Source organism: Corvus moneduloides, chromosome 1, assembly GCF_009650955.1.
Source record: "Corvus moneduloides isolate bCorMon1 chromosome 1, bCorMon1.pri, whole genome shotgun sequence".
Taxonomy (NCBI): Eukaryota; Metazoa; Chordata; class Aves; order Passeriformes; family Corvidae; genus Corvus; species Corvus moneduloides.
The window spans coordinates 55,799,586-55,826,337 of NC_045476.1; the positions used below are offsets into that span (position 1 = coordinate 55,799,586).

Consider the following 26,752-nt stretch of genomic DNA (forward strand, 5'->3'; position numbering starts at 1 on the left):
GGTAATTCACAGGAAAGTAATCCAACGGCTATTTTATGATGGAAATATGGAAAGCATTTAGATGAAAGATGTTGGACATGCTGATGAGAGTAGTCATAGAACTAAATTAGTCAAAGTGTGACTGGCATTAGGTGCCTATCATCACTGCTGACTATTTTTATGCCCAGGAAGAACTCCCTCACAATGAATAACAAGCAACAAACTGTCCACATTCATGCTGGTACAAAGCTGCATTTCTGTCTGCCCATTCACAGATACTCAAGATACCTTTATTTGTCACTAGATGAAGTTCATTAGGGACCCTGAAACCTCTCTGGATCTTGTGCATGTTACACTTAAGAACAACAGAAAGGGGAACAAGGGTGTCTGCTGTTCTCTCACCACTGGCACAGCCAGTAACAGCTTTAGGGGGCTTTTTTCCTTGGCTGTGAGGAAACAGAAGATACGCGGTCTTTGACAAGTTATTTAAATAAAGTATACATCTCTAAAAAGACTTGATGGCTCATTTTTAGTGGATAGATATGAACTGGGGGAAGGAGAGGATGAAATCTACCAGCACTGAAGCAAAGAAGAGGCAGGCAGCATGGCACTGCACAAGCCACACCATGAGACACTAAAGCTCAATAGAGTCATGTGGAAGAAACAGGAATTGAAGGCCTAGTGCTCCCACAATCTCCCCTGGTTGACAAAATACCATGTCCTCACCTAATGGACACTGTTTAACTCCAAAGCTGCCAAAACCAGATGGAGCTGATGCTCTCTGTGTCTAGCACCCAGAAGGGCCCTGTGGCAGTGGCTGTAAGGTCAGGCGAGCAGTGCCAGCAGGCAGCAGGTCTGTCAAACAGGGCAGATCCAGCTTCAGCCTAAACGGGGCCAGGAAGGGCTGGCAGCTGTGCTGCCGCCTGACTGCATCAGACAGCAGAGAGGCAGGTGCTGCAGCACGCCTGTCCCAGATATTCCAAGCAGGAATACAGGCACAGCACATATTGGACAGGCCATATGGTAGTTCCAAACACTCCTCTAGACATCATGTCAATCCTGAACAGAATTGTGGCACCTGTAGTGCTGAGGCTGAAGTCTTCTCAGCCCTCCGAACAAGCCTGCCCAAGTAATCTCCAGAGTCAGAACAAGAGCATGTGGGGTGAGCAGAGTAGATGGGAACTGGGTTCTTCTTCAAGCATGTTAATATACAATTCAGTGATTTATTTTCTTTTTAATTTTTAAACGCTTCGGAAAGTCAGGGTTGCTCTTGCAGGCTAATACAGGAATGAATCTACAAAAATTCTGAAGTCAATCCTACACAAGACTATTTCTGGTTTAACCACCACTTACACTCTGAGTGCACAGCAATTACGCCTCTCATTCATCATGTCCGAAGCAAATGTTCTTTTCCAAAGAAATTTGAATCAAGTGATTGCTGCAGCTTGCAGCTTCAAGCTTTTCTACAGTCATTAATAGTATTTACAAATTGTAGAATTTGAGGGCAGAAGGACAAGGTGCATTGCTTTTCATTTATCATTGAGGCCACACTATACTGACAGAAGGATAGAAATAAATCCACAATTCACTTCCTTCTGCCTTCTGAAACCATGAAATTATTTTAACAGCTGGAACTCATTTGCCTTGAACATGTACCTGGACTCAACTGGGTGAACAAAGATCAACATTAGGTTTCTACTCCTGCTGATTTTTCTCCTCTAACTATTTATAGCAAGAACGTCACAACAAACTGTTTCGCACCCATCCATCACATGCAGTGCAAGACCATTAGTCTCTATGACAACCTGATCAGAATAAACTTGTGAAGAAGTCAATTTCACAATAATAAAAATGAAATCCATCAAAACTATAGCACCTGCAAAAAATTGGCAGGGAAAGAAGAATAAGGAAAGCTCCTTCTGGCAGGGAGTGAGTCAAAAAACCCCCAACTCCAAACCCCTCAAAAATCTTCCTGCTAAGAGGGTTTACACTTTCAAGGCTTCTTAAAACCAAGCTCTGATATACTTTTGAAATCTGCCAGAAATTTATAGAAATGCCTCCCTAGAACTGGTTTTCTACAAGGACTAAACTGCACTTGAACTGAATGGACAGTACTTGATCCTGCTCACGCTTCTTGAACATGGGATGAAAGCAACAGAGGGAGAGAAGGGATTGTTTTGGCTTTCTCTGCAGTCACACGCTCCTTTGAACTATCAAAGCACAAAGTTTTCCAGATTTCAATGGCAATACAGCCTTCTCATATGCACTACCTGGTGAAACATCATAGGTGAGTGGCTGGCACTGAGAATCCAAGAACAGAATACAACAGTGGATTATACACATTTACCTTTATAAAAGAGTACCACTATCTTCTGAAAGGCTTTCATGAAGTGGATGTTGTCATAACAGTACTCCTGTACCTTCTGGAGAAGGATCAACTCTGACTGGCCTTGAGTGCTGAACACAGCAAGGAGGGGGGCATATTGCTGAAAGGAAGAGAGGGTAAAAAACAAAATGCGTGTCAGTACTCTTAAAATAAAAATAAACTTTTTAGAACAAACATCATGAATTTCATCCCTGAAAATGTTTCACTGAAACCTTAGATTTACTTGCATCCTGCATTTTCTTAAACACATACAATGCATATACACAAATATCCATGATTTTTTGTAGCATGTCCTGCATGCTGTAAACTAAAATTCAGTACCGCTTAGTTACTGAATTCTGTAAAATAAATTTATAAAGCCCACAATTCAGCAGTACTGCTGTCATACATTTCACATGGCAGCATTCTGTTCATTCAGGAGTGATACTTTACAGATGTTCATAATGTAAGACATCCCAGGATGAAGTACATGAAAAAAATATCTCTAGCTTCACAGGGGTTTTAGAAGTCCCAGGAAACTGAAATAAAGTAAATTATTCCAAGTTAACTGTAATCAGCTGTCCTTATTTTTTCTCATTACCACGATCAAGAGTACCATGACACCCTTTTCTCTGGTAAACAGCAACATTTTCCAAGCACAGTATTAACTGCTAATGTTACTCAGACAGACAGGAGTGGTACATTTCATTATCTTTTCCTGGAGTTTATTAATATAATAAAAACAAAGCAAAAACTTATTGTTATGCAATTTTCCCCTCCTATTTCAGATCTTGAGACTAAAAATTACACTGAAGGACCGTATCTTTCCTTAAAAGCTAGTGTTTATGTCCATATCTCTCAAATTTCCTGTCATCTTAGCCTGTGATGAGTCCAGCTAAGACTGCCATCTTAAATTTAAGCTAATATTAAGAGCATTTTTCAGAGATGAAGTCAAATTACCTTTGATCTTCAGAAACCCTAGCCAAATATACACTGTATGTTACTATTTCATCTGCTCTTACACTAAACAGCTCAGCCTTTCTTCCTAGTTTTCAGTAACCCCCAGTTTGGCATTCTCCAGCTGCATTTGCAATGGCCTGATATCACAGAGTTCTGGTCTGAGTGACCAGGGCTGCTGCTGGTCTTGGTCAGGTGACAAACCACCCATCACCCACAGCACTGAAGGGCATGTTTAAAAGTACATGCACCTCAGCATCTCTCTGCAAGGGGCTAAACCCTGACGGTTTTACCCAATATGATCCATGGAAATAACTACCAAAATACATGAAAATCAACTGAAATTTGAAAGGTTGTCCCAAAACGTGTTTTAGAATAATTATCAGCTATTTCAGAAAAAGAGAGCACAAAACCACAATAGCAACGAGCAGCTCAGCAGGCTGATGCTACTTAGCACTTTTGGAAGAAACTCCCTTAAAATGGCTAGGTATAGCTAACACCAGAGGCCAAGTTTTTCCTCTTCTGGCAGGTGTAGCCACATCTTTAGAAACAATGTCAGTGCTTTGGTAAGAGCACTGAAAAACCTGTGCAGGCTGTGAGTAGCTCTTTTTCCTTTTTTAGCCCTTGTAGCATGGAGCTGGTATCTAGGCAAGTTGCAGGGAGGCAGGGCAATATACAGTGCAGTTGGTTTATTTAACAGCCTCAGCAGAACTCACCCCCATCCATATGTTTGTGAAGTGCTGCTGTGCTGCTGTCTACAAACATTAAGTAACTTCTAACAAAAATCCTAGGTTTTCAGTTTGGAAGTAAATTATCTTCATTTTGCCACATCTGACTCTATTCCCTTCACATTCCTCCCTCACTTCTCAACTGGTACAGGCGCACAGTTATGAGTTTCACAAATGTCTAACTGACTAAGGAACCTTCTTCTGAAAGGTGGCTGAGCAAGTGGCATTATTTTCCATTTGCATCATGTTAGGGAGCAGGGGGTCAGCACCCACACTGCTGTGAAGCTCTCCAGAGCCTTGCCTCCAGTGAGAATTGTCCAGAAGATTCTCCCCACCCATGGAGAACATCTCTTCTCTGCATTGGAGGTGGCCTAGGCACTAAGCCCCAGTGTCACAGTGAGGTTACTGGGACGAGGAGGAGCTTATTCTGTGAGATTCAGGGTTGAACAGCTTGCCCTGTCTCCTCCTGAGGTCAGCTCCTGCTGGTCCTGCCATATGGATGGCACACATGACTTTTACTGCACTGCCCGAGTATTCTGGTTCATGGCTGCCTGCCTCATCCTTGTCATTAGGTAGCCACCCATCCTTTTTAAGATCTGTAAACTAGGTCGATACTCTGTATTTTGACACGTCTTTCCAGGGGTGCCTTGTGTACAACTTACTGAAAGAATCTGGTAAGTTAGAGAGCGGTACTCAGGTGTCAAAGCTCTGGCAATGTGCTTTGTGAAAGTTACCTGCCAGCTAGAGCCATACAAGAATAAATCCCACCATGTGACACATCACACATCAATTATGTATTTATACACATCCCAATCACACCACCAGGTCAAAGCAACTCTCTGACTGTTTCCTGGCACATTGAGACATAGGAGGGCACAGAACTAAGCTCTCTATCACCCTAACACTGCTAATCCAGTTTCTGGAGTTGGCTCATACACTGAGGTAGCTGAGAGCCCAAAGAGAAGGATCCAAGATCTGTCTCCACCTGTCCAAAGAGGAAGGATGGGAAAAATGCTGTTTCACTTTTGAGCACTGAACTGTAAAGAAGCAGCTATCAAAGTCTAAATTTCTATTTCTATTGCTTCTATTAAAATCTTACCTCTAAGTGCAAATAGTAAATACGCCATACAAATTTGTGCTCTTTTAGAAAGTGTATGTAGCTAGAAAGATGCCTATCTTATATAGGCAAAATGCCTTACCTAATTTCAGTGGGGATACATATATAGCCGATGGCTTGGATCAGTGAGATACACAGGACTAAACATCCAGTCAACAGTATTTGTACAAAGCCAGCTATGTTTCTCTTTTCCCAGTGTTCAAATATTCAATAAAGTGTTTGTTAATTTGCCCTGCAGTACTAGACAATAAATCTAAGTGGATACTTTGTTACAACTCAAAGAGAGATAATCAAATTTTACATCAAAAGAACAAGAAAAACAATGTCTCGCCCCCCTCTGGAAACTATCTTGTCTTTCTACTGCTATTTGAGCCACTTGAGAAAACCTGAAGGCATTCAGTCTTACCATCAAAGACTACACAATATCCCAAGCAACTGCATTTCTAGGATTACCGACTGGGAAATGGAATTCAGACAAAAGGACAGCAGCAGTAGGAGCTAAACCAACATGGGAACACCCAACCATGGAGAGACATCCAATATGAAGAAAGATCTATTTTACCATAAAAAATAAAGCCCAGATTGCTTCTGTTCCAAGGCAAACCTTTGAAGCCCTGGCTATGAGTTAGTATTCTTCTAGTCATAAGTTACCTGTTTCAAAGGACTAAGTCTGCTGAAAAGCCTCTGCCTCTGGTCTCAGATCCAGTGTCTTGCACTGCACAATTACTTCAGGAATACCAATGATGGCAGTGATTTGATGCCTCTGCACTGGTTTGGGGTTTCTTTTCTATCCCAAGGTCTTGAGAGTTTTGTACCAACATGCAATGGTGGTACTGCAGTATTGCAGCCTGTCTTTCTATGTATTCAGTTCCCTCATCCTCAAGGACAGTAGCTGGATCAGAGAGTAGCCACACTGTATGTACACACAGTCCCAAGCCAGCTCCTGGCATATCACTTGACAAGTCGCTGAGTGTGGATGCTAGCAAGGGCTAGCAGAGGAACTTTCCTGTGAAACTTTGCTTTCTCGTAAGAAAGCAGTTAGAGAAATCCAGCTTCTCACAGCTTCTCTGTGAAAGCTTTCATTCTCATGAGAACTATATGGACAACAGTTTGTAAGAATGTAAACCATTTCTGCACCTGCAGGTTGTTGTGAGACAGTGGAATTGTTTTCAGTCTTGTGAGAATAATATTTGGAAATGGGTGTCTTACTGCTCAACCTATCACCTCGGCAGGTGGTGGGTCAATAGGCCAATCATGTAATTTCTCTGTTGTGAACCATGATATAAAGGTTATAGGTGATTAAATGAGGTCCCTTTGGCCATACTTTGCAACCTGGACTTGTGTGGTGACTCGCCGCTCTCTGGGGAATAACAGTGACAGCTGAATATCCAGCTCCCACAGCCGACATCGGCAATAACCGATCCACAGATTCTGGCCTCACATCCTGCCTGGATCTAACCAGCTCTCTGCAAAGCCAGCGCAGGTGCCGCCCCACCATGCTCCCAAAATGCCTTTGCTTCTGGCAAAGACATTGCAAAGGCAGTTCCTGCAGGCTTACTAGTCAGATTTACTAGTCAGGTCTGAACAGGCTGAGTCCCAGCAGTTGCTTAGCCCTGTCCCCAGTGCAAGGAGCCTCTCGGGACCCGGCACCCTGGGAAAGCACAAGGGGGAGGTGCTCAGGCTGGGACCACCTTGGCTTGCCCTGGCTCTCTGCACTGTGGGGCTCAGGGCACTCAATGATCTGAACTATCTCAGTTTTGCATCCATTTGCCTGATGTCAGACTATACAAAACACTTAGTATGCTCAGCATCAGCCTTCAAAAATTTAAATCTCCTGGATTTAAACAGGTAAAAACTTGACAGCCAAAGAATTTATTCTGTGAATTCACAGCTTCCTATTCCTTTTCACCCATGCACACACCTTTAGATGTTTGAGGGCCTGCTCTGCAACCAGCTCTTCTTTCTTGTTCCATTCCACAGCATTCATGACACAGGTCCACAGGAGACCAATCACTGCTGGCTCTGGCAGCTCATTTCTTTTCATTTCCTCTTTCACATAAAGCACTACCTGGAGAAGGAAAAAAGGGAGATTTCCAATGAACCAGAAACTATGCTGACTTTCCAAATACTTGTAGTCATTTACAACTAACACCACAGTGTAGAAGTATTAAGAAACAGAATTAGAACAAGAATAATAAAAAGGAAGTATTTGGCACGTTTTTATTTAGAGACATTACTATAACTTGACTACAGGTTTTGTCCCTCTCCTCCAACCTAACATTTATGCAATTAAAGGAAATACATTCTCAAGCATAAATGAAGGAAACCCCCCCACGCCCCACAGACATCTGCACTTGTAAATCCAGATGATATTTGGTTGCTTTAGTCTTAAACACAGAGCAAAAACCAGAAATCTGTTGCTCTCTACCAAATGTTGATTTAAGCCTTTGATTGTGATTATATAAACAAAAAGTTGTAAAAAACCACTTTTACCTCCTTAATTGGGCATTCCTGAGACAGACGTTCTTGTAGTTCTTTTTGAAGTTCTTTACGAGTCCCCAGTGACTGCTGAACTCTGAGGAAATCTGAGAGTTCTTTTAGACCTGCTTCAGTAAAATACTTGGCAAAATGGTCCACATTCTGCCGGTTGGCTGGAAATAGTTCCTAAAAAGACAGGAATGCTCTCTGTTAAATAACCCACTTTGACTCTTGACAGAATGGAAAGAACATTTTTTAAGAATAAACAGTGGGAATAACCTGTCACTTCACTTAAAACACTGCTTGTATCCACACTGGAAAAGTCAACAGTTCATTGATATAGCAGTGTTTCACTGTAGTGGAGGGAAAAAATGATGTCCAGTTATGGAAATAAGCTAGCACCCACTCCATGTGAAGTGCATGTACTTATGAATAGCCATGAGCTGAACACATTGCTCAAAACAGTCCTCACACATTGCTCAAAACACTTTTTCTAGATTCCAAGAGTCTTGTAGGGAAAGTAGAAAGGAATAGATGGCAAAGCCACTACAGGCAAAGCACATTTATCATGCCCTCCCAGCACATGTACACATTTATCTCTTAATAAAAATACATTCAAGAATACATAAGTGGCCCAGGCACCCTGGCCTACCATTAATGCATCATTTAACAAAAATCACAAAATCCACTATGTACAGTTAACATTAACTCCTGTGGGCATTTCTAATTTAAAGACACTGTCAATTTATGAAAGTCCAGCTACTTAGAAAAGTTAAAATTATTCTTAAAAATTACTATAGCAAATGCCCCATCTTGGAAAGCATTCAATGGCATTTGCTTACCATCCATTCTTGGTGTCTTAACAATGATCTGTGGGATGGACAGCACTTTTTTTTAACAAAGAAGCTAGAGACTCTCCATCTGTTTACTTACTGACTAATGAGATTAAGAAGAAATTTTCATGAAGGCATCTTTGCTAGGCCACATCATCTGATACTTTACAGTTGTTTAATAGAGCAGAGTAATGAGAGCCAACAGCTGAAAGTTTAAGTCAGTCAAGCTTGAAATACAAATAAGATGCAGTTTTCTTCCCTCCCCCCCCCGCCCCGCCCCCCATAAACGGCCCATTTCCCAGCCTAATGGCAAATTATTTACGACTTGGACACTTAAAATCAAGTACAAATTGAAGAGATGGAGGGGAGTGGGAGGCTGCTTCACTTTTGAAAGATACTTGCTTAATTATATATTATTGAGGTAGAAACAGAAAACACTGCTGAGTCTCCAGGCAGTGTGACACAGGATGTGTATTTGACTGGATTATCACAGCAGCAATCTTTCTGACGACTAGAAAACCCCAAATGATCTTCAGAAAGACACTGGGAAAAAAAGGCACATGAAATTGCTACATATTCATATATTCTCTGAATACCTTGCTACAAATTCAGAACACAGGTTTTGAGTCCTAAGGCTGAAAGCCTTCCTGCACTGCACCTACTACGTCTGCTGTCACCACTGCAGGACCATTTATGCTACCTAGACGGCTACTGCTGCAGAAAGTTGCTTACTACTCATTCACTACACTAAACACTTCAGAAACTTACATTCTAATCATAACTACTTATAGTTTACATATTATTTACAAAAGGAAAACGTTTTAAGAAATAAAACTTCTCATGCCCATTTGCTGGTATGTTTTGTTAGCAGTGGTTAGGAAAAAAACCCATTTACTTAATTCCCAAGCCCCATATATATAGTCTCTCAGAAGGCATCTGACTATAGGAAAAATAAGAGACAGAATGCAAAAACATGTGAATCTTAATATTCCTGAACCTGTATCAATGCTACAGCCATAACAATATTGCTGTGTTTCAAAACATTTTAGAAATGCTAACAGAGTCTGAGGGGGAGTTAACATGCTTACAGCAAACTACCATCTGTATTTCATTTCCTTCTTTTTCCCTGGGAGAGATAAGGATTATTGAAAATATACTGTACTTACTAGTAATCTCTTATCGAGGTTGGCTTTTCTTAAAGCAGAGGTAACGGAATTGGCATCTTTCTCTGCCATCCATGCTTTAAAAAGCTTTACAGCGAAGGAGGCTGCAATCCCTGTTAGAGAAAAGCACAAAACATGTTTCAGCAATTTTCAACATGAATTAGAGTTGACTGTAAGAAGTACAAGGTTACAAAAAAGTTACAAGACTATGGAATGAAAATACATTTATGACAACAGAACCAAACACGTAGAGCCGAAACATGTATTTTTTTCTTTAATGCAAAAGTAGTTTTCTGAATTATGCTAGATTGTTTGAAAATCTTTTCATTTGGTATTGCCCATCTCCATTCAGTTGTTCAAAGATTTTCTTTGCAATTATTTTTCCTACATTCACAATTCACAGACTGAGAACAATGCAAAAGGAAAAATAATGCATTAAATCAATAGGAAACAAAGGCACGAAACAATAAAGGAATCAGGAATCCGGAATAAGAACTAAAAAATGTATCTTCAAATGTTTTTTAGCAAATCCTGGAATAAGGTTAAATAAATTTGCAACTTCAAGGTGACTGACTGTACTATATCCTCCTAAGAGGCATTTAGTAGCCAGTAGTACCAGGCACAAATATTATCTTAAAGTGAAAAAATTCTTTCCTCGAGGCACAACTTAGTATTGTGTGTATTAAATCAAACGAACTCTACCTCCACTAGCTGTGGATTTCCCAGGGGAGTTAATAAACCATTAAACCCACACCTCCTATTTCCTAGAGCTGCACCACCACCACAACTGCTCCAGATTCTCCACTGCAAGCAGCAAGTGCAGGGAGCTGAAGGAAGCTGAAAGGTCTCAGAGCTGCAGCTCACCCTTGAGGAAAGTCGCCTGTTGGTCAGTTATGTTTCTCCATACTACACTCATACCAACATCAGGGCTACTGAAGGCACTGATAATGGTAATGCATATTGAAAAGCACGGTCCTATGCTACAGCTGGCCACTGGAGTTCTCTGTCTCACCCCCAGATAGCCCAGAAGCTCTTAGAGCTAGAGGGAACCGACTGGTGAGAAGGAGCTTCATCACTCCTAGCCACTTTATAGATAGATACTCCTTATTTTTATTTCTAGAATACTTTGACTAAATGAGTCACCAAACAAGAACAGAAGAGACTATTCCCAGACCACTGTAAAGCTCATTGACAGTCTTTACAGATCTTGACTGTTACGGCAGTTTTGGCAAACTTATTTCAGGAGCTTAGTTGTAAGACACAATCCTTAGAGAAGTACTGTATGGAACCTGGGATGTACAATGCTATACCAAGAGAGGCCTGCAAATACTTCTTTGGGCTTGTTTTACATGTTGGACATGATGCTGCAATCCTAACTGCTGCAAACTGACTAATCAAGACTCACAAAGCCAGGTCAACCAGTAGGTGACTTAGGCATAACTTCCCCCTGCAAACACACTTCAGCATATCCATGTGCTTATGTGCTCAAAATTGAATGGAATGGTCACCAAGCATTGTCCCAATACACAGATTCTCAACACTTTTTCTAGTTTTAGCTTAAAACAAGTAAGTTTTATGCCAGTATCAGTATTAGAAGGTGTGCTGGTTTTAGCTGGGGTAGAGTCATTTTTTTTCACAGTGGCTGTATGGGGCTGTATTTTGGATTTATGCTGAACACAGGGTTGATAATACAGATATGTTTTTGTTATTGCTGAGCAGGGCTTACAAAGAACCAAGACCTTTTCTGCTTTTCCAACTGCCATGCTGGCAAGCAAGGTGGGAGGAGACACAGCCAGGACAGGTGACCTCAACTGACCACAGGGATATTCCAGACCGTATGACATCACACTTAGTATATGAAGTGGGGGGAAAAAGCATGAAGGGGGGAACATTTTAAGTGATGGCTGTTGTCTTCCTAAGTACACATTATGTGTGATGGGGCCCTGCTCTCCTGGTGATGGCTGAACACCTGTCCATGAACTAATTCCTTGTTTTGCTTTCCTTGTGTGTGCGACTTTTGCTTTCCCCATTAAACTGTCATTATCTCAACCCACGAGTTCTCCAGCTTTTACCCTTCTCATTCTCTCCTTGATCCTGCTGGTGTGGGAGTGAGTGAGTGGCTGTGTGGGGCTTGACTGCTGGCTGGGATTACACCATGACAGAGGGAGGCTGTTCTAGAGCTTCACTACCCACATATTTTCAAACTTCTCATTTAAAGTCCAAATTTATCACTGGCTTGTTCCTATACTCTATGCACATGCTGCCACTCTTTTCCTTTAAATAACTCTTCTCTTTTTGTTTGCTTTGTTTTTTTCCCTCTTATTTGCAGTAAGTAATTTCAGCCATTTATTTTACTGACTAACCCCATTAGGTGCTCTTTGCATTTGTACTACTTTGCCAGCACAGGGGACAAGAAGGGTACACTTAACCCTGACAAGATTCCACCACCACCTAGACCTTTCTCTGCCTCTACTACAAGTATGTCAGCAATCCACGAAAGACAGTTTTGTTTTCCATCTATATATAAAATTCAGAGTAATCTCCTGTCCACACAATCTACCCTCATCTCATTTTCAGCCATTTCCTACCCAATGTTACAAGTTCCATGCTGATCGACAACTTCCTCAGCTCACCTAATTGTTTCCCTGTGTATTTTAAACTCACGTGCCTGCAGCATTGTTTTTTTATAAATCAAAGAAAGCTTTGAGTTTATTCATGTATGATCTACTTGTTTTGCCTTGCTCCATTCCCCATTTCTCAACTACCTTTGCATCTTTAATTATTCTTGCATAAAATATCTACTCCGGGACACTGAACAATCTTTCCTCAAATGCTGTCACGGATGCATTTTTAGTATATATAAACCAAGAACCAAAAGTATATGTAAGCTCTGACAAAAGTTTAGGGCTCCTAGAAACATAAGTTCATAATGCAAATAAGAATTGTATTCTTAAAATGCTAAATGTAAGATATAACAATTTACATGATTTTTAAAAATTTGGGTTTTCTGATGCTTCTTGTCTTCCCATAACTAGGAAGACTTTAATTTAAGCACATTGCAGACAATCACCCTAAAAACATGGATTAGTGCTTTTGTTTGAGATTTATCCTTGTTTAATTCTGATTCCAAAAGCTGTGAGTGATGACAGAGCAAAGCTGCAGCTGTGGCTTTTATTTCTGCAGCACTTAAAAAACAAATGTAATGGTTAGCAATGGCTGCAAACGAGAACATGAAGTTAGAATAGCTTTTTTAAAATGAAAATTAGAATACATTTTAGCTAATATATAACTCTTTAACAAAACCAAAAAAAGTCATGAAACTGCTCAACACTACCAGTACATTTGCAATCATGCCAGGATAGTCATGCCAGAACTACCAGAGAAAGAAATAGTTAAGCAAGCAGTTGGAAAATCAGGACTCCAAGGTAAATGGCTATAAATATATAACAAAAATCCTTAAGAAAGTAATTTCAAAAAGGCTTAAGGCTGAAAGAACTAATTTATTCATCATATAATAAACACAGATTCATGAGAAATTGTATCAGTCACTGATCACTACTGGTGTGAAGGCAAAATGAGGGATTCATTTAGTTTTCTTCTGCAGTATCCCATTGGCCTGCATGGGATCTCTGTCCCACTTCTCACCCACGAGGTATTAGCAACACTTGAAGGAATGCCAGCACATATATCTCAGGAATACATATGCATCACACTTTTATAGTGCCACAATAATACATACATTCTACAATTCTGCATACACAAGTATGACTTCCAAAAAACCCTAAATCTTTTGGGGTTTGTTTTTGTTTTGTGGCTTTCTTCTGTCTGACTGGCCTCTTACTAGATTTCACAAAGTATGTTGGGCACTGCTGTCCGTAAATGCTTCTGCTTTAAAATACTGATTTCTGTTGTACAGTCACAAGTTTCCAACTTTCATTTTACTGCAACATATATAATATGTTGCAATAAAATACATCTCCTATGAAAGAGCTAAGATAAGAAAAAAGATATGGAAAATTACCTTCTTTGACTATATTGTCAGTGAAGAGGCTTGTTAAAATTGTAGCAGGAAGAGTCCCATTGGCTAGCAGGATGCCAGAAAGCATTGCCAGTTTTGTCTGCTCTGTCTCAGTAAAGGCTTTAAGAAACAACAGGAGCTGTGGGCCAGACAAGGAAAAAAAATATATTTGAGGCATACGTAGACAACAGGTAGAAATCAATATTAACAGTTTAATTTCTTATTTCTTGAGAAGTCTCACTACAACTTAGAGCAATCACATCAAAATCTATCCAGAAGCATGACAGTGTCATTTCACTGACCCCTTGTAATTTCACTTTCTCTAAGAACACAAGCCAGTACCTGAAGGGAGCCTACAAAAAAGACAGAGACTATTTACAAGAGTAGGTACTGACCGGAAAAGGGCGAATGGCTTCTAACTGAAAGAAAGCAGGTTTAGATTAGGTATTAGAAAGAAATCCTTTATTGTGAGGATGGCAAGGCTTTGGGATAGGCTGCCCAGGGAAGTTGTGGATATCCTACCCCTGGCAGTGTTCAAGGCCAGATTGGATGGAGCTCTGAGCCACCTGGTGTCCCTTCCCATGGCAGGGGGTTTGGAACTAGATGGTCTTTAAAGACCCTTCCAACACAAATCATTCTATGATTCTGTGGGGAATATGGCCTTAGATATAAAAGACCTGTCTTCTCCAAATACATGTATGTATATGTAAAGATAAAAGTACTTGCCACAGGCTTGAGACACACAGAAATTACAGGATCGCAGACAGGATCCTGCCTATTCAAATCTTCAGACTTCCAGTTAAGCCACACAGAGTTGCAATTTGATTTCTAGCTTTCAAAAACTACTGCTCATGCAAACAATAAAAGGATGGGAAAGTCTCCTGTTTTTCTTTTAGGGAAGGGAACACATCACGATTACAACAGATTTTTTACTGGCTAAAATAAGAAATATATTTCAAGTTCAGAAGTTCTTGATAAAGCTGACAAAGGATAGACAGGCACACAGGCTGATTTAAGACCTTGCCATTCTCAGTACTAATTACAAGAGAAAACAAATAGCTTGAGAAAAAATTACAAATCTCATCTTGGAAGATCAGAACTACATATACACCTTTTAATTCTAAAAATGGCAATTAAGTCTATTTTTAAAATCTTAATTTCATATATTAAAATTATTGACTTGAGAGCATACTGATGAAGTAAATGATGCCCTTTTTCCTTCACATCAGAAAAAAAAGTCATGCAAAATCAGATTTTGTCAATGGCATTACTGTTAACAATAATGTTTTCTTAATGTGTTGTTAGTGATCACAATATAGGTGATGGGAAAAAAGAGGTGAGACAATAAATGACAGCTTCATTCAATGCAAAAAGCTGCTGATTCCATCAGATGTTTGCTTACAAATCTACCATCACCACAGAAGAAGGGGAAAAAAAAAAGTACTGCAGATACAAATTTCTTGAGTTAAAAAGAATTCTCATATTCTTCTTCACAAGAAAGAAGAAATGGCACCCCTCCAAAAGGGTGTCATGACCTTCTGCTGTAAGGACACCCTTTTTTCTTTTCTAAATGAGCAATAGATGCAATTAAAGCAACACAGCTTGTTTTGATAGAAAATTCTCACCAGGTTTTCACATTAAGGGTGTTTCTTAATTACCAGATTCTACCCATACCAAGGGACAGAATGTTACACATGTCCCTGTCCTTGCTTGTTACCATGGTCAGTGAGAGATCTCCGAGATATCTAAGCAGCTTATCAACAACTGTAAAGCTTTCTGAATGCAGTGATGTTTTAAAAATCCAGGTAACTAATGAAATTATTAAATCTCATGCAGTATTTTATGAATAGTTCTGCTCTGCATCAGTGAACAGAACTGAAAAAAACCTCATTCATACGGTAGTACTTACGTAATAACATTGGCTTTAAATTACAGCTTACACAGGCCTGAATGACTCAGCCACAGACAAATCACTCGGAATTTTTTTCAGTGGGCTTCAGCCAAATACTGCAAGATGCACTTTTAGCTTAAAAGAACAATTATGAAACTACAAAATCTCAAGGTGTAATTTTATTTCAGCAAATTGTGACCCAACCACAAAATGTATGAAAATTTGGGATGCAGAAGAACAGAATTATTATTTCTAAATATATGAATGAGAAACAAATGGTGTGCTTTATTTCCAAATGCAGCAACTAACTGGTGTGTATAATGGTGCAGGCAGAGGAACTCCAGGGTCACATTATGTGGAAGACCCAGAACATTTTTACAGAATTTTAATATAACCCTAGGGTAAACTGGAAGCCTGTGGATTTAAAGCTTTCTTTATAAAAGCTTTATCAATAATACTGTACACTAAAATGAGATCTGCACAAGAAAAAAAAATCAGAATTAGACCTCTTTACTGGAAGTACTGAGACTGATAATAAAGAGGAAACAGCTTCAGATTCCTGTGTACCCCACTTAAGCCTTTTTTCTTTTGCTTCTATATAAGTGATAGATGAGGATTTTGATTAGAAAGTGGTCACACCGACCACTTTAACGTGACAGACCAGGTTCTGACATACTTCTGAGCTGTAACCTCCATTAGGTTTTATCAGTAATGTGTAGATCATGAACAGTTATACATATTCATGTCAAATTTGAGCCAGGAAAGCAAGATAGCTGCAAAGCCGAACTTAAAGCTGCAGTCCAAGATGGAGATGGATTCTATGAGAAGGACACCAAAAAATTTATCAACTCTAATTTTGAGAAATCTGTATTTGTTCAAATGTTTTAGGAGGTCTGAAATCACACGTCTATGGAGTTTGAAGCCTCGTCTTCTTGCCCTTCCTCTGAAACGCTCTCCTTGCAAGTCTCTTAGCATGAATGTGGTTTCTGGTGTTCTTGAACTGCACTTCCCTGCAGCATGTTTTGAACAGAACCCTCATCTTATACATACCCCTCGCTACTTAAAGCACTGTTGATGCTACTAGCCTAATTTTTGTTTTACTAATATTTTTCAAAAGAAGCTCAAACTTGTCCTTTTCTGCTGTTTAAGGATACTATTCTATACTTTCCAGATATTGTGAAATAATATTTAGGGGGAGACTGGGTGATAGGAAAACCCAAAAATCTTTTATAAATCCATTTTAAAAACATGAAAAAGAACAAAAGATTCAGTTCAAAGATGCTGTTTCAGATTTTTACTGCTGATTAATTTAAGCACTCTCCTTTTATCATCACAATTAAAAACCTCAGCAAGGAAGTCACAAAATGTCCAAGACACTTCAGAGTAGTTCCCAACCACCCACGGAACGTTCTCCAAGCTGATACTTCCCTGCTGTTAGCCAAGCACAGACATTACTGCTTTTGTTAGACACAAACTGATTCCAGGAATGAAAAGGGTAGCTCTGGCTCACAATTTTGTACTTCTATGATATCTGTAAGAACTCCCAACTATTTTAACAGAAATTCAGAATACCTAATAAGCACAAGACCAGACCTAATGGGATGTTCCACACTATTTTTGTCGTTAAAGTCTTTTAAGCACAAATTCTGGGCATAGAAGATATACACAAGTAAACACATGCATGCAACATTAAAAAGCACACAACAAGGGCTTCTCATCACCTCCTGTGATCTGGAAATCTTGAATGGTGAAAATCAAGGAACTCTACCCACACAGGGAGTGTGGCATCTTTTTATGTCCTCATTATCTGAACTGGTCTGCTGCTGACAGTCTGTCACATCTGCAGACAGCACCGAATTGTCAGCAGTGGGGAAGGCAGCTAATAGAGCAACAGATATCTGCTGAGTCTTGACTTTAAGCTGACTTAAAACATTTCTTCTTACTCCCCATTTGATCTCAGAATGTTATTGTCCTCTTATTTCCTAGTTCCTAGCTTAACTTATGGTTCTTTGATCAGGAAAACAGGAACACAAATAACAGACGTCACAACATCTCCCAGTACTTGAGACGTCCTCTCATGACTCAGTAATATTTACCACTGTTAAGACAAAAAATAAATTTATCTGTATCCCAATTTCGATATTAAAAAGTTGATATAGAAAATCACTTAAACACGCAAACACACTAAAGAGACAGATAGTAACTGCATTCTTCATCCTCAGAAATACGTATGTAGAGAAAGATGAACACAAGTTTGGAACTTAAAATTTTACTGAAATTATTGCAACATGTCATGGGCCTACGCCAGTACACTGGGCCATGCTCATATGAACTTAAGCTGCCTACACCAAACAGAGCAAGTGTGCAGTGCATCTAAACATCTTTGTCTTCTGTTTAAATTGCTTGCACAAAATAATTTAGATGTAAAACTTTAGATATATGGTTTTGCTTACGCCATTAGAAAAATGAGTAACTGGAAATTTTGAGGAGAGAGAGTTAAGAAATAAAACAACTGAAAGCTAGAAGCAGAGAAAAAGGGGAAAGATGGTAGAAAATAATGTCCCAATGACAAAGGTGTGATCTAGATGACAAAAAGCAAATACTTGTGGAAATACTGCTATCTAAGATAATCTCTCTTGAAAGAAAAGTCCCACTGACACCATCTGCTTCTTTAGCATGAAACTGCTGGTATTGCTTTGTTTTTTTTGCATGCCTTTTTCTGTGAGAAGAGCTGATTTTCCCCCAAGTGCTCTATCTGCCTAATGAGCCTGCCAGAAACATCACTTTCACTGCTGGGACAGTAACCCATGAAAACATCGACGAGTCATTCTCATACATACCTAACCACTGACTATGGCAGTAACACCTTCTGGAAATACAAATGTATCTATCTTCTGGCCCTCCACGGGCAGCCACTCCTGTATCAGTTACAGCACGAAGGGATTAAAGGATTAAGTAGTTAAAAACCCTGCAGCCTCCTAAGTGAGAAACAGCCACTTTGTGGGTTCATACAAGCAGCGGGAGGGAGAAGGTAAGCAAAAGGCACCTTCAAGTAATCCTCAGGGGTTTTAAGGGCAGTGGCAGTGGAGGTGCAATACACCGTCACAAACACCCTCACAACCACCTTCCTAGTTTCTAAGTCTCTAATAAACTGGATTAACTGAGGAAGAGGATATACCTGGCGTCCCCAGAAGCCACACCAAGATTCATACCAGCACCATGGGTGACAATGGAAGGGCAGATGGAAAGATTTCCCCACGGCCTAGGACCACTGTGCAAACTTCATCTCATGATTTGTCATACAAGAGGTAGTCTGACACTGAAAACTATCCAAAAGCATGTACATAAAATTGAGGTTTGCAGTCTGCAAGATGAACAAGCCTGCTCTGATCCCATGTTGGCATGGCTAAGATGTTTCCAATGGCTTTCAATGAGTAGCTTGGCTCTAGTCACACCGCACCTCAAATGACAGCGTTCTCTCAAGCTGGCATGTGGTTAAACTTTGTATCAGAGGCACTTGTTCCTTAACTAAGAGGTAAATTATTAGGTGTTAACCAGTCTCATCCTGTCACTAAGAGTGCAAAGTGAATTTTTGGAAACTTAAGAGGATGCAAAGCCAAGCACGTTACCAAAATGAGCGGAGGCAGCTTGAATTGACATGGCATTTGCTTAATATGCTGAGCACGCTCTGAAACTTGAATGCTGTGAGTCAGCGCTTCTCATGTCAGTGATTATAGTAATTAACAGCAGGAACATTAGATTTGTGTGGGGATAGAGGTAAATTTAGGTCTTTAGAATGATGTACTGAGTAATCAGCATCAGTTGATAGGCATGCTGGCCACAAGTGTAAAAATAATTTCCTGTATGAGCAAGAATGTATAAATCAGAGCCAAATTAATTCAGCTACAAGAAGCGGTGGTGAGGTATCAAGCTCCAAATGTGCCCTCATTTGACCCTTGCAGCAACCTTTCTAATGTTTAAATAAGAAGGAAACACACTTTTATGTTTAACAAACATGATACTTTAGTCACAGACAGGTTTTACCAGTATCAGCATGCCTGTTAAGTTACAGGACAGTACAGTGTTTATTACTTATTCAGGTCGTTAGAAAAAGATGTTTATATCTGTTACTAGGAACTCAAAATAGACAAAATAAATGTGTATTTTGTTTTTCAAACATTTTTACCCTGGCTTCTCCTGTCTCCTTAGAATTCAGTATCACAAAACAAAACAGTATCCACAAATAGCCACTACAGTCTAACAGGCAAATCCTGAGCACTCTGCCACCGGTGAAGACTTTCTCTTACACATTATCTGTGGCCTCAAATACAAAACCACTTGTGGTTAGGATTCATTCCACAGTGCAGGAGTGATTTAATACTCATACATCAAGAGACATTCTGTATAGCAGATTTGCATTTATTTTTTGAAACAGAGAGATGTTCTATTTGCAGGACCGTAATACCACTTCTCATTAAGAGGTATATCCCAAAGCATATCATAGTTCTGCACAAAAAAGTCTGGAATAAGAAGGTGAGTGTGATCAGAGCAACCAAAGGAATCATTAATTCAGAAATACTCTACATCAAGCGCTTCCTGCAGTATTCCCACAGAGCTGAACTTGCAGAATAAAGCTGCCTCCTGTAGATTCTATCCTCTTTTCCAGTAGAGCTAAATAAAATAACTAACAGCACCACATTCATACATGTACAATTATACTAGATACAGAGTAAAAAACATTAGCATTCCAGTAAAGACTGCCATCAACATTACCTTTTTGATTTCATCTTCAAATGCTTTCTCCAGATATTTGTATCTCCTGATAAGTTTATTGAAGACCTAAAGATAAACACAGATTAACTTAAGAAGTATAACAATTGCAGCCATCTTTCTTTACAAAAAAAAAGCAAAGGGAAATAAGCAGCTTCAAGAATGGTATTTTTGTAGTGTTGTCTGCCTCACAGAGAGCACAAAACACCCTTCTCTCAATTTTGTGATTCTTGCTTCATAGAGCAATGCTTGAATTGGAGAATTTATAGCAGTTTGAATCTTTTCATATTTCTCAAATTTTTTTTCCCTACTCTACTTTTCACCCTATCCATAGATAAAAGCAAGGCAGAGGAGGAGGAGGAGGAGTGTAACTCGGCACCCTTCCCCTAATAATGCACCCCTGAAGAAGCTCTCAGCTGTAGGCTGATGCAGTGGGGCAGTCAGCATGCTTCAGTAGATGCAATATCTTGGCAAATCAACGAACAGAAATGTTTACAACAAAACACACTACTGTCAGAGAAAGAGGAAGAACATTTGCCAAAGCTTCTACAACAATTATGATTTTGGAACCACTTGTTCTCCAGTTTTGACCATTTGTTTCCCATCATGCGACCACAGATTAGAAAAGCAGAAGCAGCCCAGGTGCAGAGTTCACTCAAGGTAAAGAAGGAAGAGGTAAGAAATAAAATAAACAAATCACCACTTGCACTGCTGTACAAAGGCACACAGCATATGACTCACTGTCACAGGTAAAAAGGTTTATGTGGGGAACAACTGACATTTTTGCCACACTGGATGGGGGAGGAAGGAAAATTAGGTTTAGAAAGCTTCAATTCACTTTCCAGAATATAAAATACATCCAAACATCCTAACCGCTAGTATTTTGGCTCAGAAAAACTGGAAAAACCAAGTTGTGGCCGTGATGAGAGGTAGAAACACACAGAATCCTAAGAAAAGAAGATGAAAATGTAAGCTTCTTGTTAATTCCAAAAAGAATTCCGTGTATTTTTTTTAAGTGTCTGTAAATTACAGAAGTATGACTTCATATGCAAATAATCTGCTAAAATATCAATACTAACTTCAGTCTTTTCACTTGAAGACTTTTCACTTTTAATTTTTTCTGTGACTAAACCCACAAAAAAACCAGCCACGCTACTGGTTCATTTGGGAGACAGAGTAAGAAATTACCTTCTAGGTATCTTCTAGATAGGAAAAGGTCTAAATACTATTTTAGACTAACGCCACATTTTCATAATACAGTAAGAACTCTATTTTTCATTATGCATGAAAAAAAATGGCAAGGTCAATAAAAGGACACATCTCTTCAGGCATTAATTACAAAATGTTGATTTATTTTGGTTTGAAGTGCAGAGAATACATTGAAAATTCCACTCCTTCAAATCCTGAAGCGAAGCCTTCCTTTCCATCTTTCAATATGCAATCTTTTACTTTAAATTGCTCCTTGGAGGACTGGCTCTGTCAATTTTTGTTTAAAAGATTATTAAAATATTAAAATTCAAGAAGACAGAATCAATGCCTTTACCAATAACAGAGATTTTCCTGAAGCAGAATACCCTGTTTTTAAGAGATGATAAAGCTGACACACAAGAACTATTGACTCCCTTTCCAGAAATAAGTATATTTCACTAATTTAGATTATTAAAGATATTTTTTAAAGGAGCTTTCTGCTATTAAGCAAACATTTTTTACCAATGCATATTTTGATGCCAGCACTCTTTAAATCAACTATGCACCTTTCCAGCAACTTACCACCCTAGACACCTTAGCAGGGACAGCAGGTTCTATGCTTTTAGCTGCTGTCTTCAGCACTCTAATAATAAGTAGCGATTTAAAAAGATAAATACATGCTTAATTAACAATACAGTTTTGACATATGGGAGTTGCAAGGGTATTGCATTTTTATGCAATCCTACTGGTATCCAGAATTGCATGGTGGCTTTGAACTTTCCATAGAATTCTTACTGTACTTTCTCATATAATTATTATCTTCCATTAATGAGTTATGCAAAGTTAGCTTCTTTTCAAGAATGTGTTAGGGTTCATGGGTTTTTTGTAATAATTTCACATAGGCCTATTTATGCAAGCCATATTCCTGCAGGAAGGAATTATACATCACATACATAGAAGAAATGAAAGCTCTTGAAATATATGCCCAACTCCTAACTAGTTATGCAACTAAAGGTTGGAGGCGTGAGCTTTATATTTTTTGTCATTCATATACTTCATAGAATTGTTTAGGTTGGAAAATACCTTTAAGACCATAGAGTCCAACTGTTAACCCAGCAGTGCCAAGTGCCACTAAACCATGTCCCTAGGCTACCATATCTACAGATCTCTTAAATATCTCCAAGAATGGTGACTCCACCATTTCCCTAGGCAGTCTACTACAATGTTTGACAACTCTTCCAGTAAATAAATTTTTCCTAATATCCACCTAAACCTCAACAGGCACAACTTGAGGCCATCTCCTCTTATCCTGTCACTTGTTACGTGGGAGAAGAGACCGACTCCTACGTGGCTGCAGCCTCCTGTCAGGCAGTTGTAGAGAGCAATAAGGTACCCCCTGAGCCTCTTTTCCTCCGGGCTAAACACCCCCAGCTCCCATAGCTGCTGCTCACAGGACTTGTGCTCCAGACCTTCTCCAGCTCCACTGGCCTCCTCTGGACACCCTCCAGCACACCTCAGTGTCTTTCTTGTAGTGAGGGCCCCAAAACTGAACACAGGATTCAAGGTGTGGCCTCACTACTGCTGAGTACAGGGAAATGAACACTGTCCTGATCCTGCTGGCCACACCATTGCTTATAAAAGCTGGACTTCTGATACAGTTCATGTGTTTCTCAAAATGTGGTCATATTCCAGTCTGCACACAGAAAAGGTCAACAAAAATAAAAAGGGTGGTGTCTAGAAGTAGACTCAACCAACGGCAGACTGTGATAAGCAAGACTGCTTTTTGTAAACAAAGCATTGCCAACTCTGATCAGATTATTTTAGCCATCCTATTTTCTTACCTAAAATGTATAGGTTAGGACAGATTAATGATTAACTGGATTTTCAATTGGTCTGTAGCTAGCCTACTGCAGCCTAGACAGTCTGCAGATGTTCTTCTGTAATCTCTTTTGACACATAAATGGAAAACAGTAATCAACTATGCTTTTACTGACCTGAGCATAATTTCGGATGGCATCATGATCTTCATCTGCAAAAAATACACAGTGGTTGGTCATCTTGGTCTTGTCATTGTCATCTATGCGTGTGCCTCCAGGAGCTATAAGAAAGGAGAAAAAAAAAAGGCAAGGAATGATTTCTTACTTTAAAGAATGTAATATTTAATAAGTCTAATAAGTCTTATGTTAATATCACTGAGGCAAAAGGCCAAGGAAAGAGTTAGCAGGGGAGAGGGAGAAACAAGGGAGAGGAGAGAGGGAGAGACAGACCAAGCTTTGCTAATCTGTGGTGGTACCTGACAGAAGGGACACTTGGCTGATATGCTGCACCACAGATCACACAGTCCTCACAGGACTGAGTGATTCAGTTCACCCTAAGGAATCTCAGCTGGTCTTGAGAGCACTGAGAGTGATCAAATAAGTACAGGTTGGAGCACAACCCTTACATATTATTTTAACTCTTACTTTAGCTGTTGTTTCCTGCATTACCTCAAGTCTTACAAAAACATCATTTCTTCTCACCAAAGAGCAGGAAGCAAGAATCAAAGCAACATGACCAGTAAAAGGAGCTAACTTACTCAAAAATGAAGAGGAAAGTGAAAAGCGTGTTTTTGCCAAAAGCTGCCACTGATGCCTTGTAGAACTGTCCCCATGAACATCCACAAAGCACACCTCATTATCCTTCACTTCTCTCAGCTAGCTTTTGTTGCAACATCTACAAAGCAAGATTTGCAGCAGCGCTTAACCTGGAGTCTGTATTATACCTAATTTTTATGCTAATAAATCCCTCTGTTTCCCCTAGTTAGCATCTCTCTCATTCCCTTTGCTATTGCCATTATATGCTGGTTTAGCTCAGACTGAAGGCTTCTCAGAGCAGTATCCAGCAAGTACCGAGGTGTTACTGCACGACAAACAACAAACAGTGCTATGATATGAGATGCAAGCAGTGAAATTGTAATACAGGTTATAATTTCCACTGTAGAGGATGACAGCATCTTAAAAGAAGCAAGCAAGAGTGATCGCCAAAATTCTCTGTCAGATACTCTGCAGGTTACCTAACATGCTGCCAGCTACCAAAATATCAAAGAGTGTGTCAGCATAGCGGCGATAATCAAGTCGTGAGCCTGCTGCATCCAGAAACTTGGCTATAGCCTCCAGGTCATTCCCAGCTTCATTGAGGCCTTGGACAATTGTATCCCTGAAGACTGTGGGTTCAAATTTCTCCTTTTCATCTGAAACAGAGAGAAAGAAGAAGGAGAGAGACAGTGTCAATTTTTAAACTCATTAAAATCCTGTATCAGTCAGCAATTGAAAGGACCGTGGCACCTAATATATTCTTCTCATTCTGGTCAACACATCGAAAGTTTGTTTGGCCTGTATCATTTCTGGAAACTCTGCAGTTCTGCAGAAATTCTGCAAACCAAAACACACACAAACATATGGGAATAAATAAATAGAGGAAAAGCAACTATTGAAATTGTTTTCAAAATTCATACTCTTCTCTTGCTGAAGATACTATCCCATGTGTGTAGCACTGTGCACTGCTAAATCTGAGAGCAGAACAAAGGCAATGCCAAGCTATGTGTACATAATGTCATTGTATGAACATTTTGTTTTTCATCTCTTGCTATTTTTCTTCTAGCAAGTATGGTCACATAGCTAAAATGTTTCAAAAAAACAAGTCTTCAGGAAAAAAGGAGATTGAGGTATTAATAAAACTAGTTTTTGAATAAACATTTAAGACAAGGCAATGCAATGTAACAAGAATTTTTCTTTTATATTCACAGACCTAAGCAGCATTAGGAACACAGAAACACAGCACTGACACTGCATTTTCTACAGCTGTCCCTTGCTGAATTCAATTAAGGCACAGCCTGACCCCCAGACAATGTCCCTGTGTCAAGGTCATTAGACACAACAGACATAGTTGCAACCTCCAGCTAACTCTTACCTAGGTTTACCCACACCTCCTGCTGCCTTTTTGCACACAAAGTTAACAGCTTACCATGGCCACTTGAAGTTTCTTAAGAAAACAGGCCCTGGCTTTACATAAGGGCACAAACGAAATGGCTGTTACTGTTAAAATAACTGAACTTCAGAAACAAAATTGCAAGCTGTTCTGTGCACTCAAAACCCAGGTTTGTTATCACCTGCTGACACAAACATTGATACAAGTTCTTGAAAAACCAAAAATATCATATCCAGAGGAACAATCCAGAGATTTTTATTTATTAAGATAAATGAGGACTGGTTAAATTTCTGTCTAAACATGTGCTAATCCAGTCTGAAACATGCCAGCTGCAACTCTTGCAGGCTTTTTGTGACAAGAGGTTCTGGCCTTTATGCATCCTCTGGCTGCAGGCTTCTGTTCCCTGCTACTCATAGTGCAGCTTTTCATCCCAGGCCTTTAACAAGAGGCTTTACTTCTTAACAGCCTCTCTTCCCTAATGTCTTCCCTCCTGCCACGGTACTTTAATGGCAATTAAATAACTATTTCACAGAAAATTCCTACTTTTGATAGCTTTTCTAGTTCTCATACAGAAAAGTTTTCTCTCTCCTCTGCTGCATGTACCCAGGGTGCACTCATTCTACTATCTTCAGCACCTCACTTGCACATTCTCCACTTCCAATGCATGCCCTTCCTCCATAGCAATTGCACCTGGAAGGCATAAAGCAGTCCCTTCCACTCAGTGTCCCAGGCCACTGGGAAGCTCAGGTGACTAGTCAACTTGTCCTTCCAAGGAGCCTGGCAGCTGCAGTTCAAGGGCTGTCTCTCAAGCACTAAGCACTGGAAAACGGCAGAATCCCCTTATTTTTCAGAAATCCTCTGCTATGCCTAGCTTTTAGTGACTTATTGTGTCTACTACCCATCTCCACAGGATTGCTTCCCCATCCCCCAAACCTGACCTCCTCAGACCAAAACTGAGACAACTCCACGGACACCCATACATATGCTCAGGAAACTATCTGCTCCCAGCTCTGGATCATCCTGAAGTGATGCCCACAACTATAATGACAAACTAGATTCTCCACTACCACGCTTCCACAACCCAATACACTACTCAATATGCCCCTTGTCTGGACTGCAAATGATTTCTTCCCAGGCTTGTACTTCGCACCAGACCTTGGAGACGTTTGGGCTCCCAGCTGTGTTACGCCGACTTCGGCTGTGATGAAAACCCAGAGTCTGTGTTCTGAGGAACCACCCCTCCTATCTGCAGGGCACGGCCATCAGGGACAAACCAGAGGGTTGAAAGGGGGATTGAAG

The 26,752-nt window shown here is 39.9% G+C and overlaps 1 protein-coding gene across 2 annotated transcripts in view; it reads right to left on the reverse strand.

The window, feature by feature from the left end:
- The window catches only part of BZW2 (basic leucine zipper and W2 domains 2), a 58,085-nt gene that overhangs the window by 6,285 nt on the left and 25,048 nt on the right, over positions 1-26,752 (reverse strand). For both annotated transcript variants that reach the window (XM_032110521.1, XM_032110529.1), the window contains exons 3-10: positions 24,540-24,716; positions 23,482-23,585; positions 20,303-20,368; positions 13,642-13,777; positions 9,624-9,733; positions 7,640-7,810; positions 7,068-7,214; positions 2,327-2,465 (exon numbers count right to left, since the gene is read on the reverse strand). In XM_032110521.1, coding sequence (XP_031966412.1) covers positions 2,327-2,465; positions 7,068-7,214; positions 7,640-7,810; positions 9,624-9,733; positions 13,642-13,777; positions 20,303-20,368; positions 23,482-23,585; positions 24,540-24,716 — 1,050 coding nt within the window. The remainder of the gene's footprint in view (positions 1-2,326; positions 2,466-7,067; positions 7,215-7,639; positions 7,811-9,623; positions 9,734-13,641; positions 13,778-20,302; positions 20,369-23,481; positions 23,586-24,539; positions 24,717-26,752) is intronic.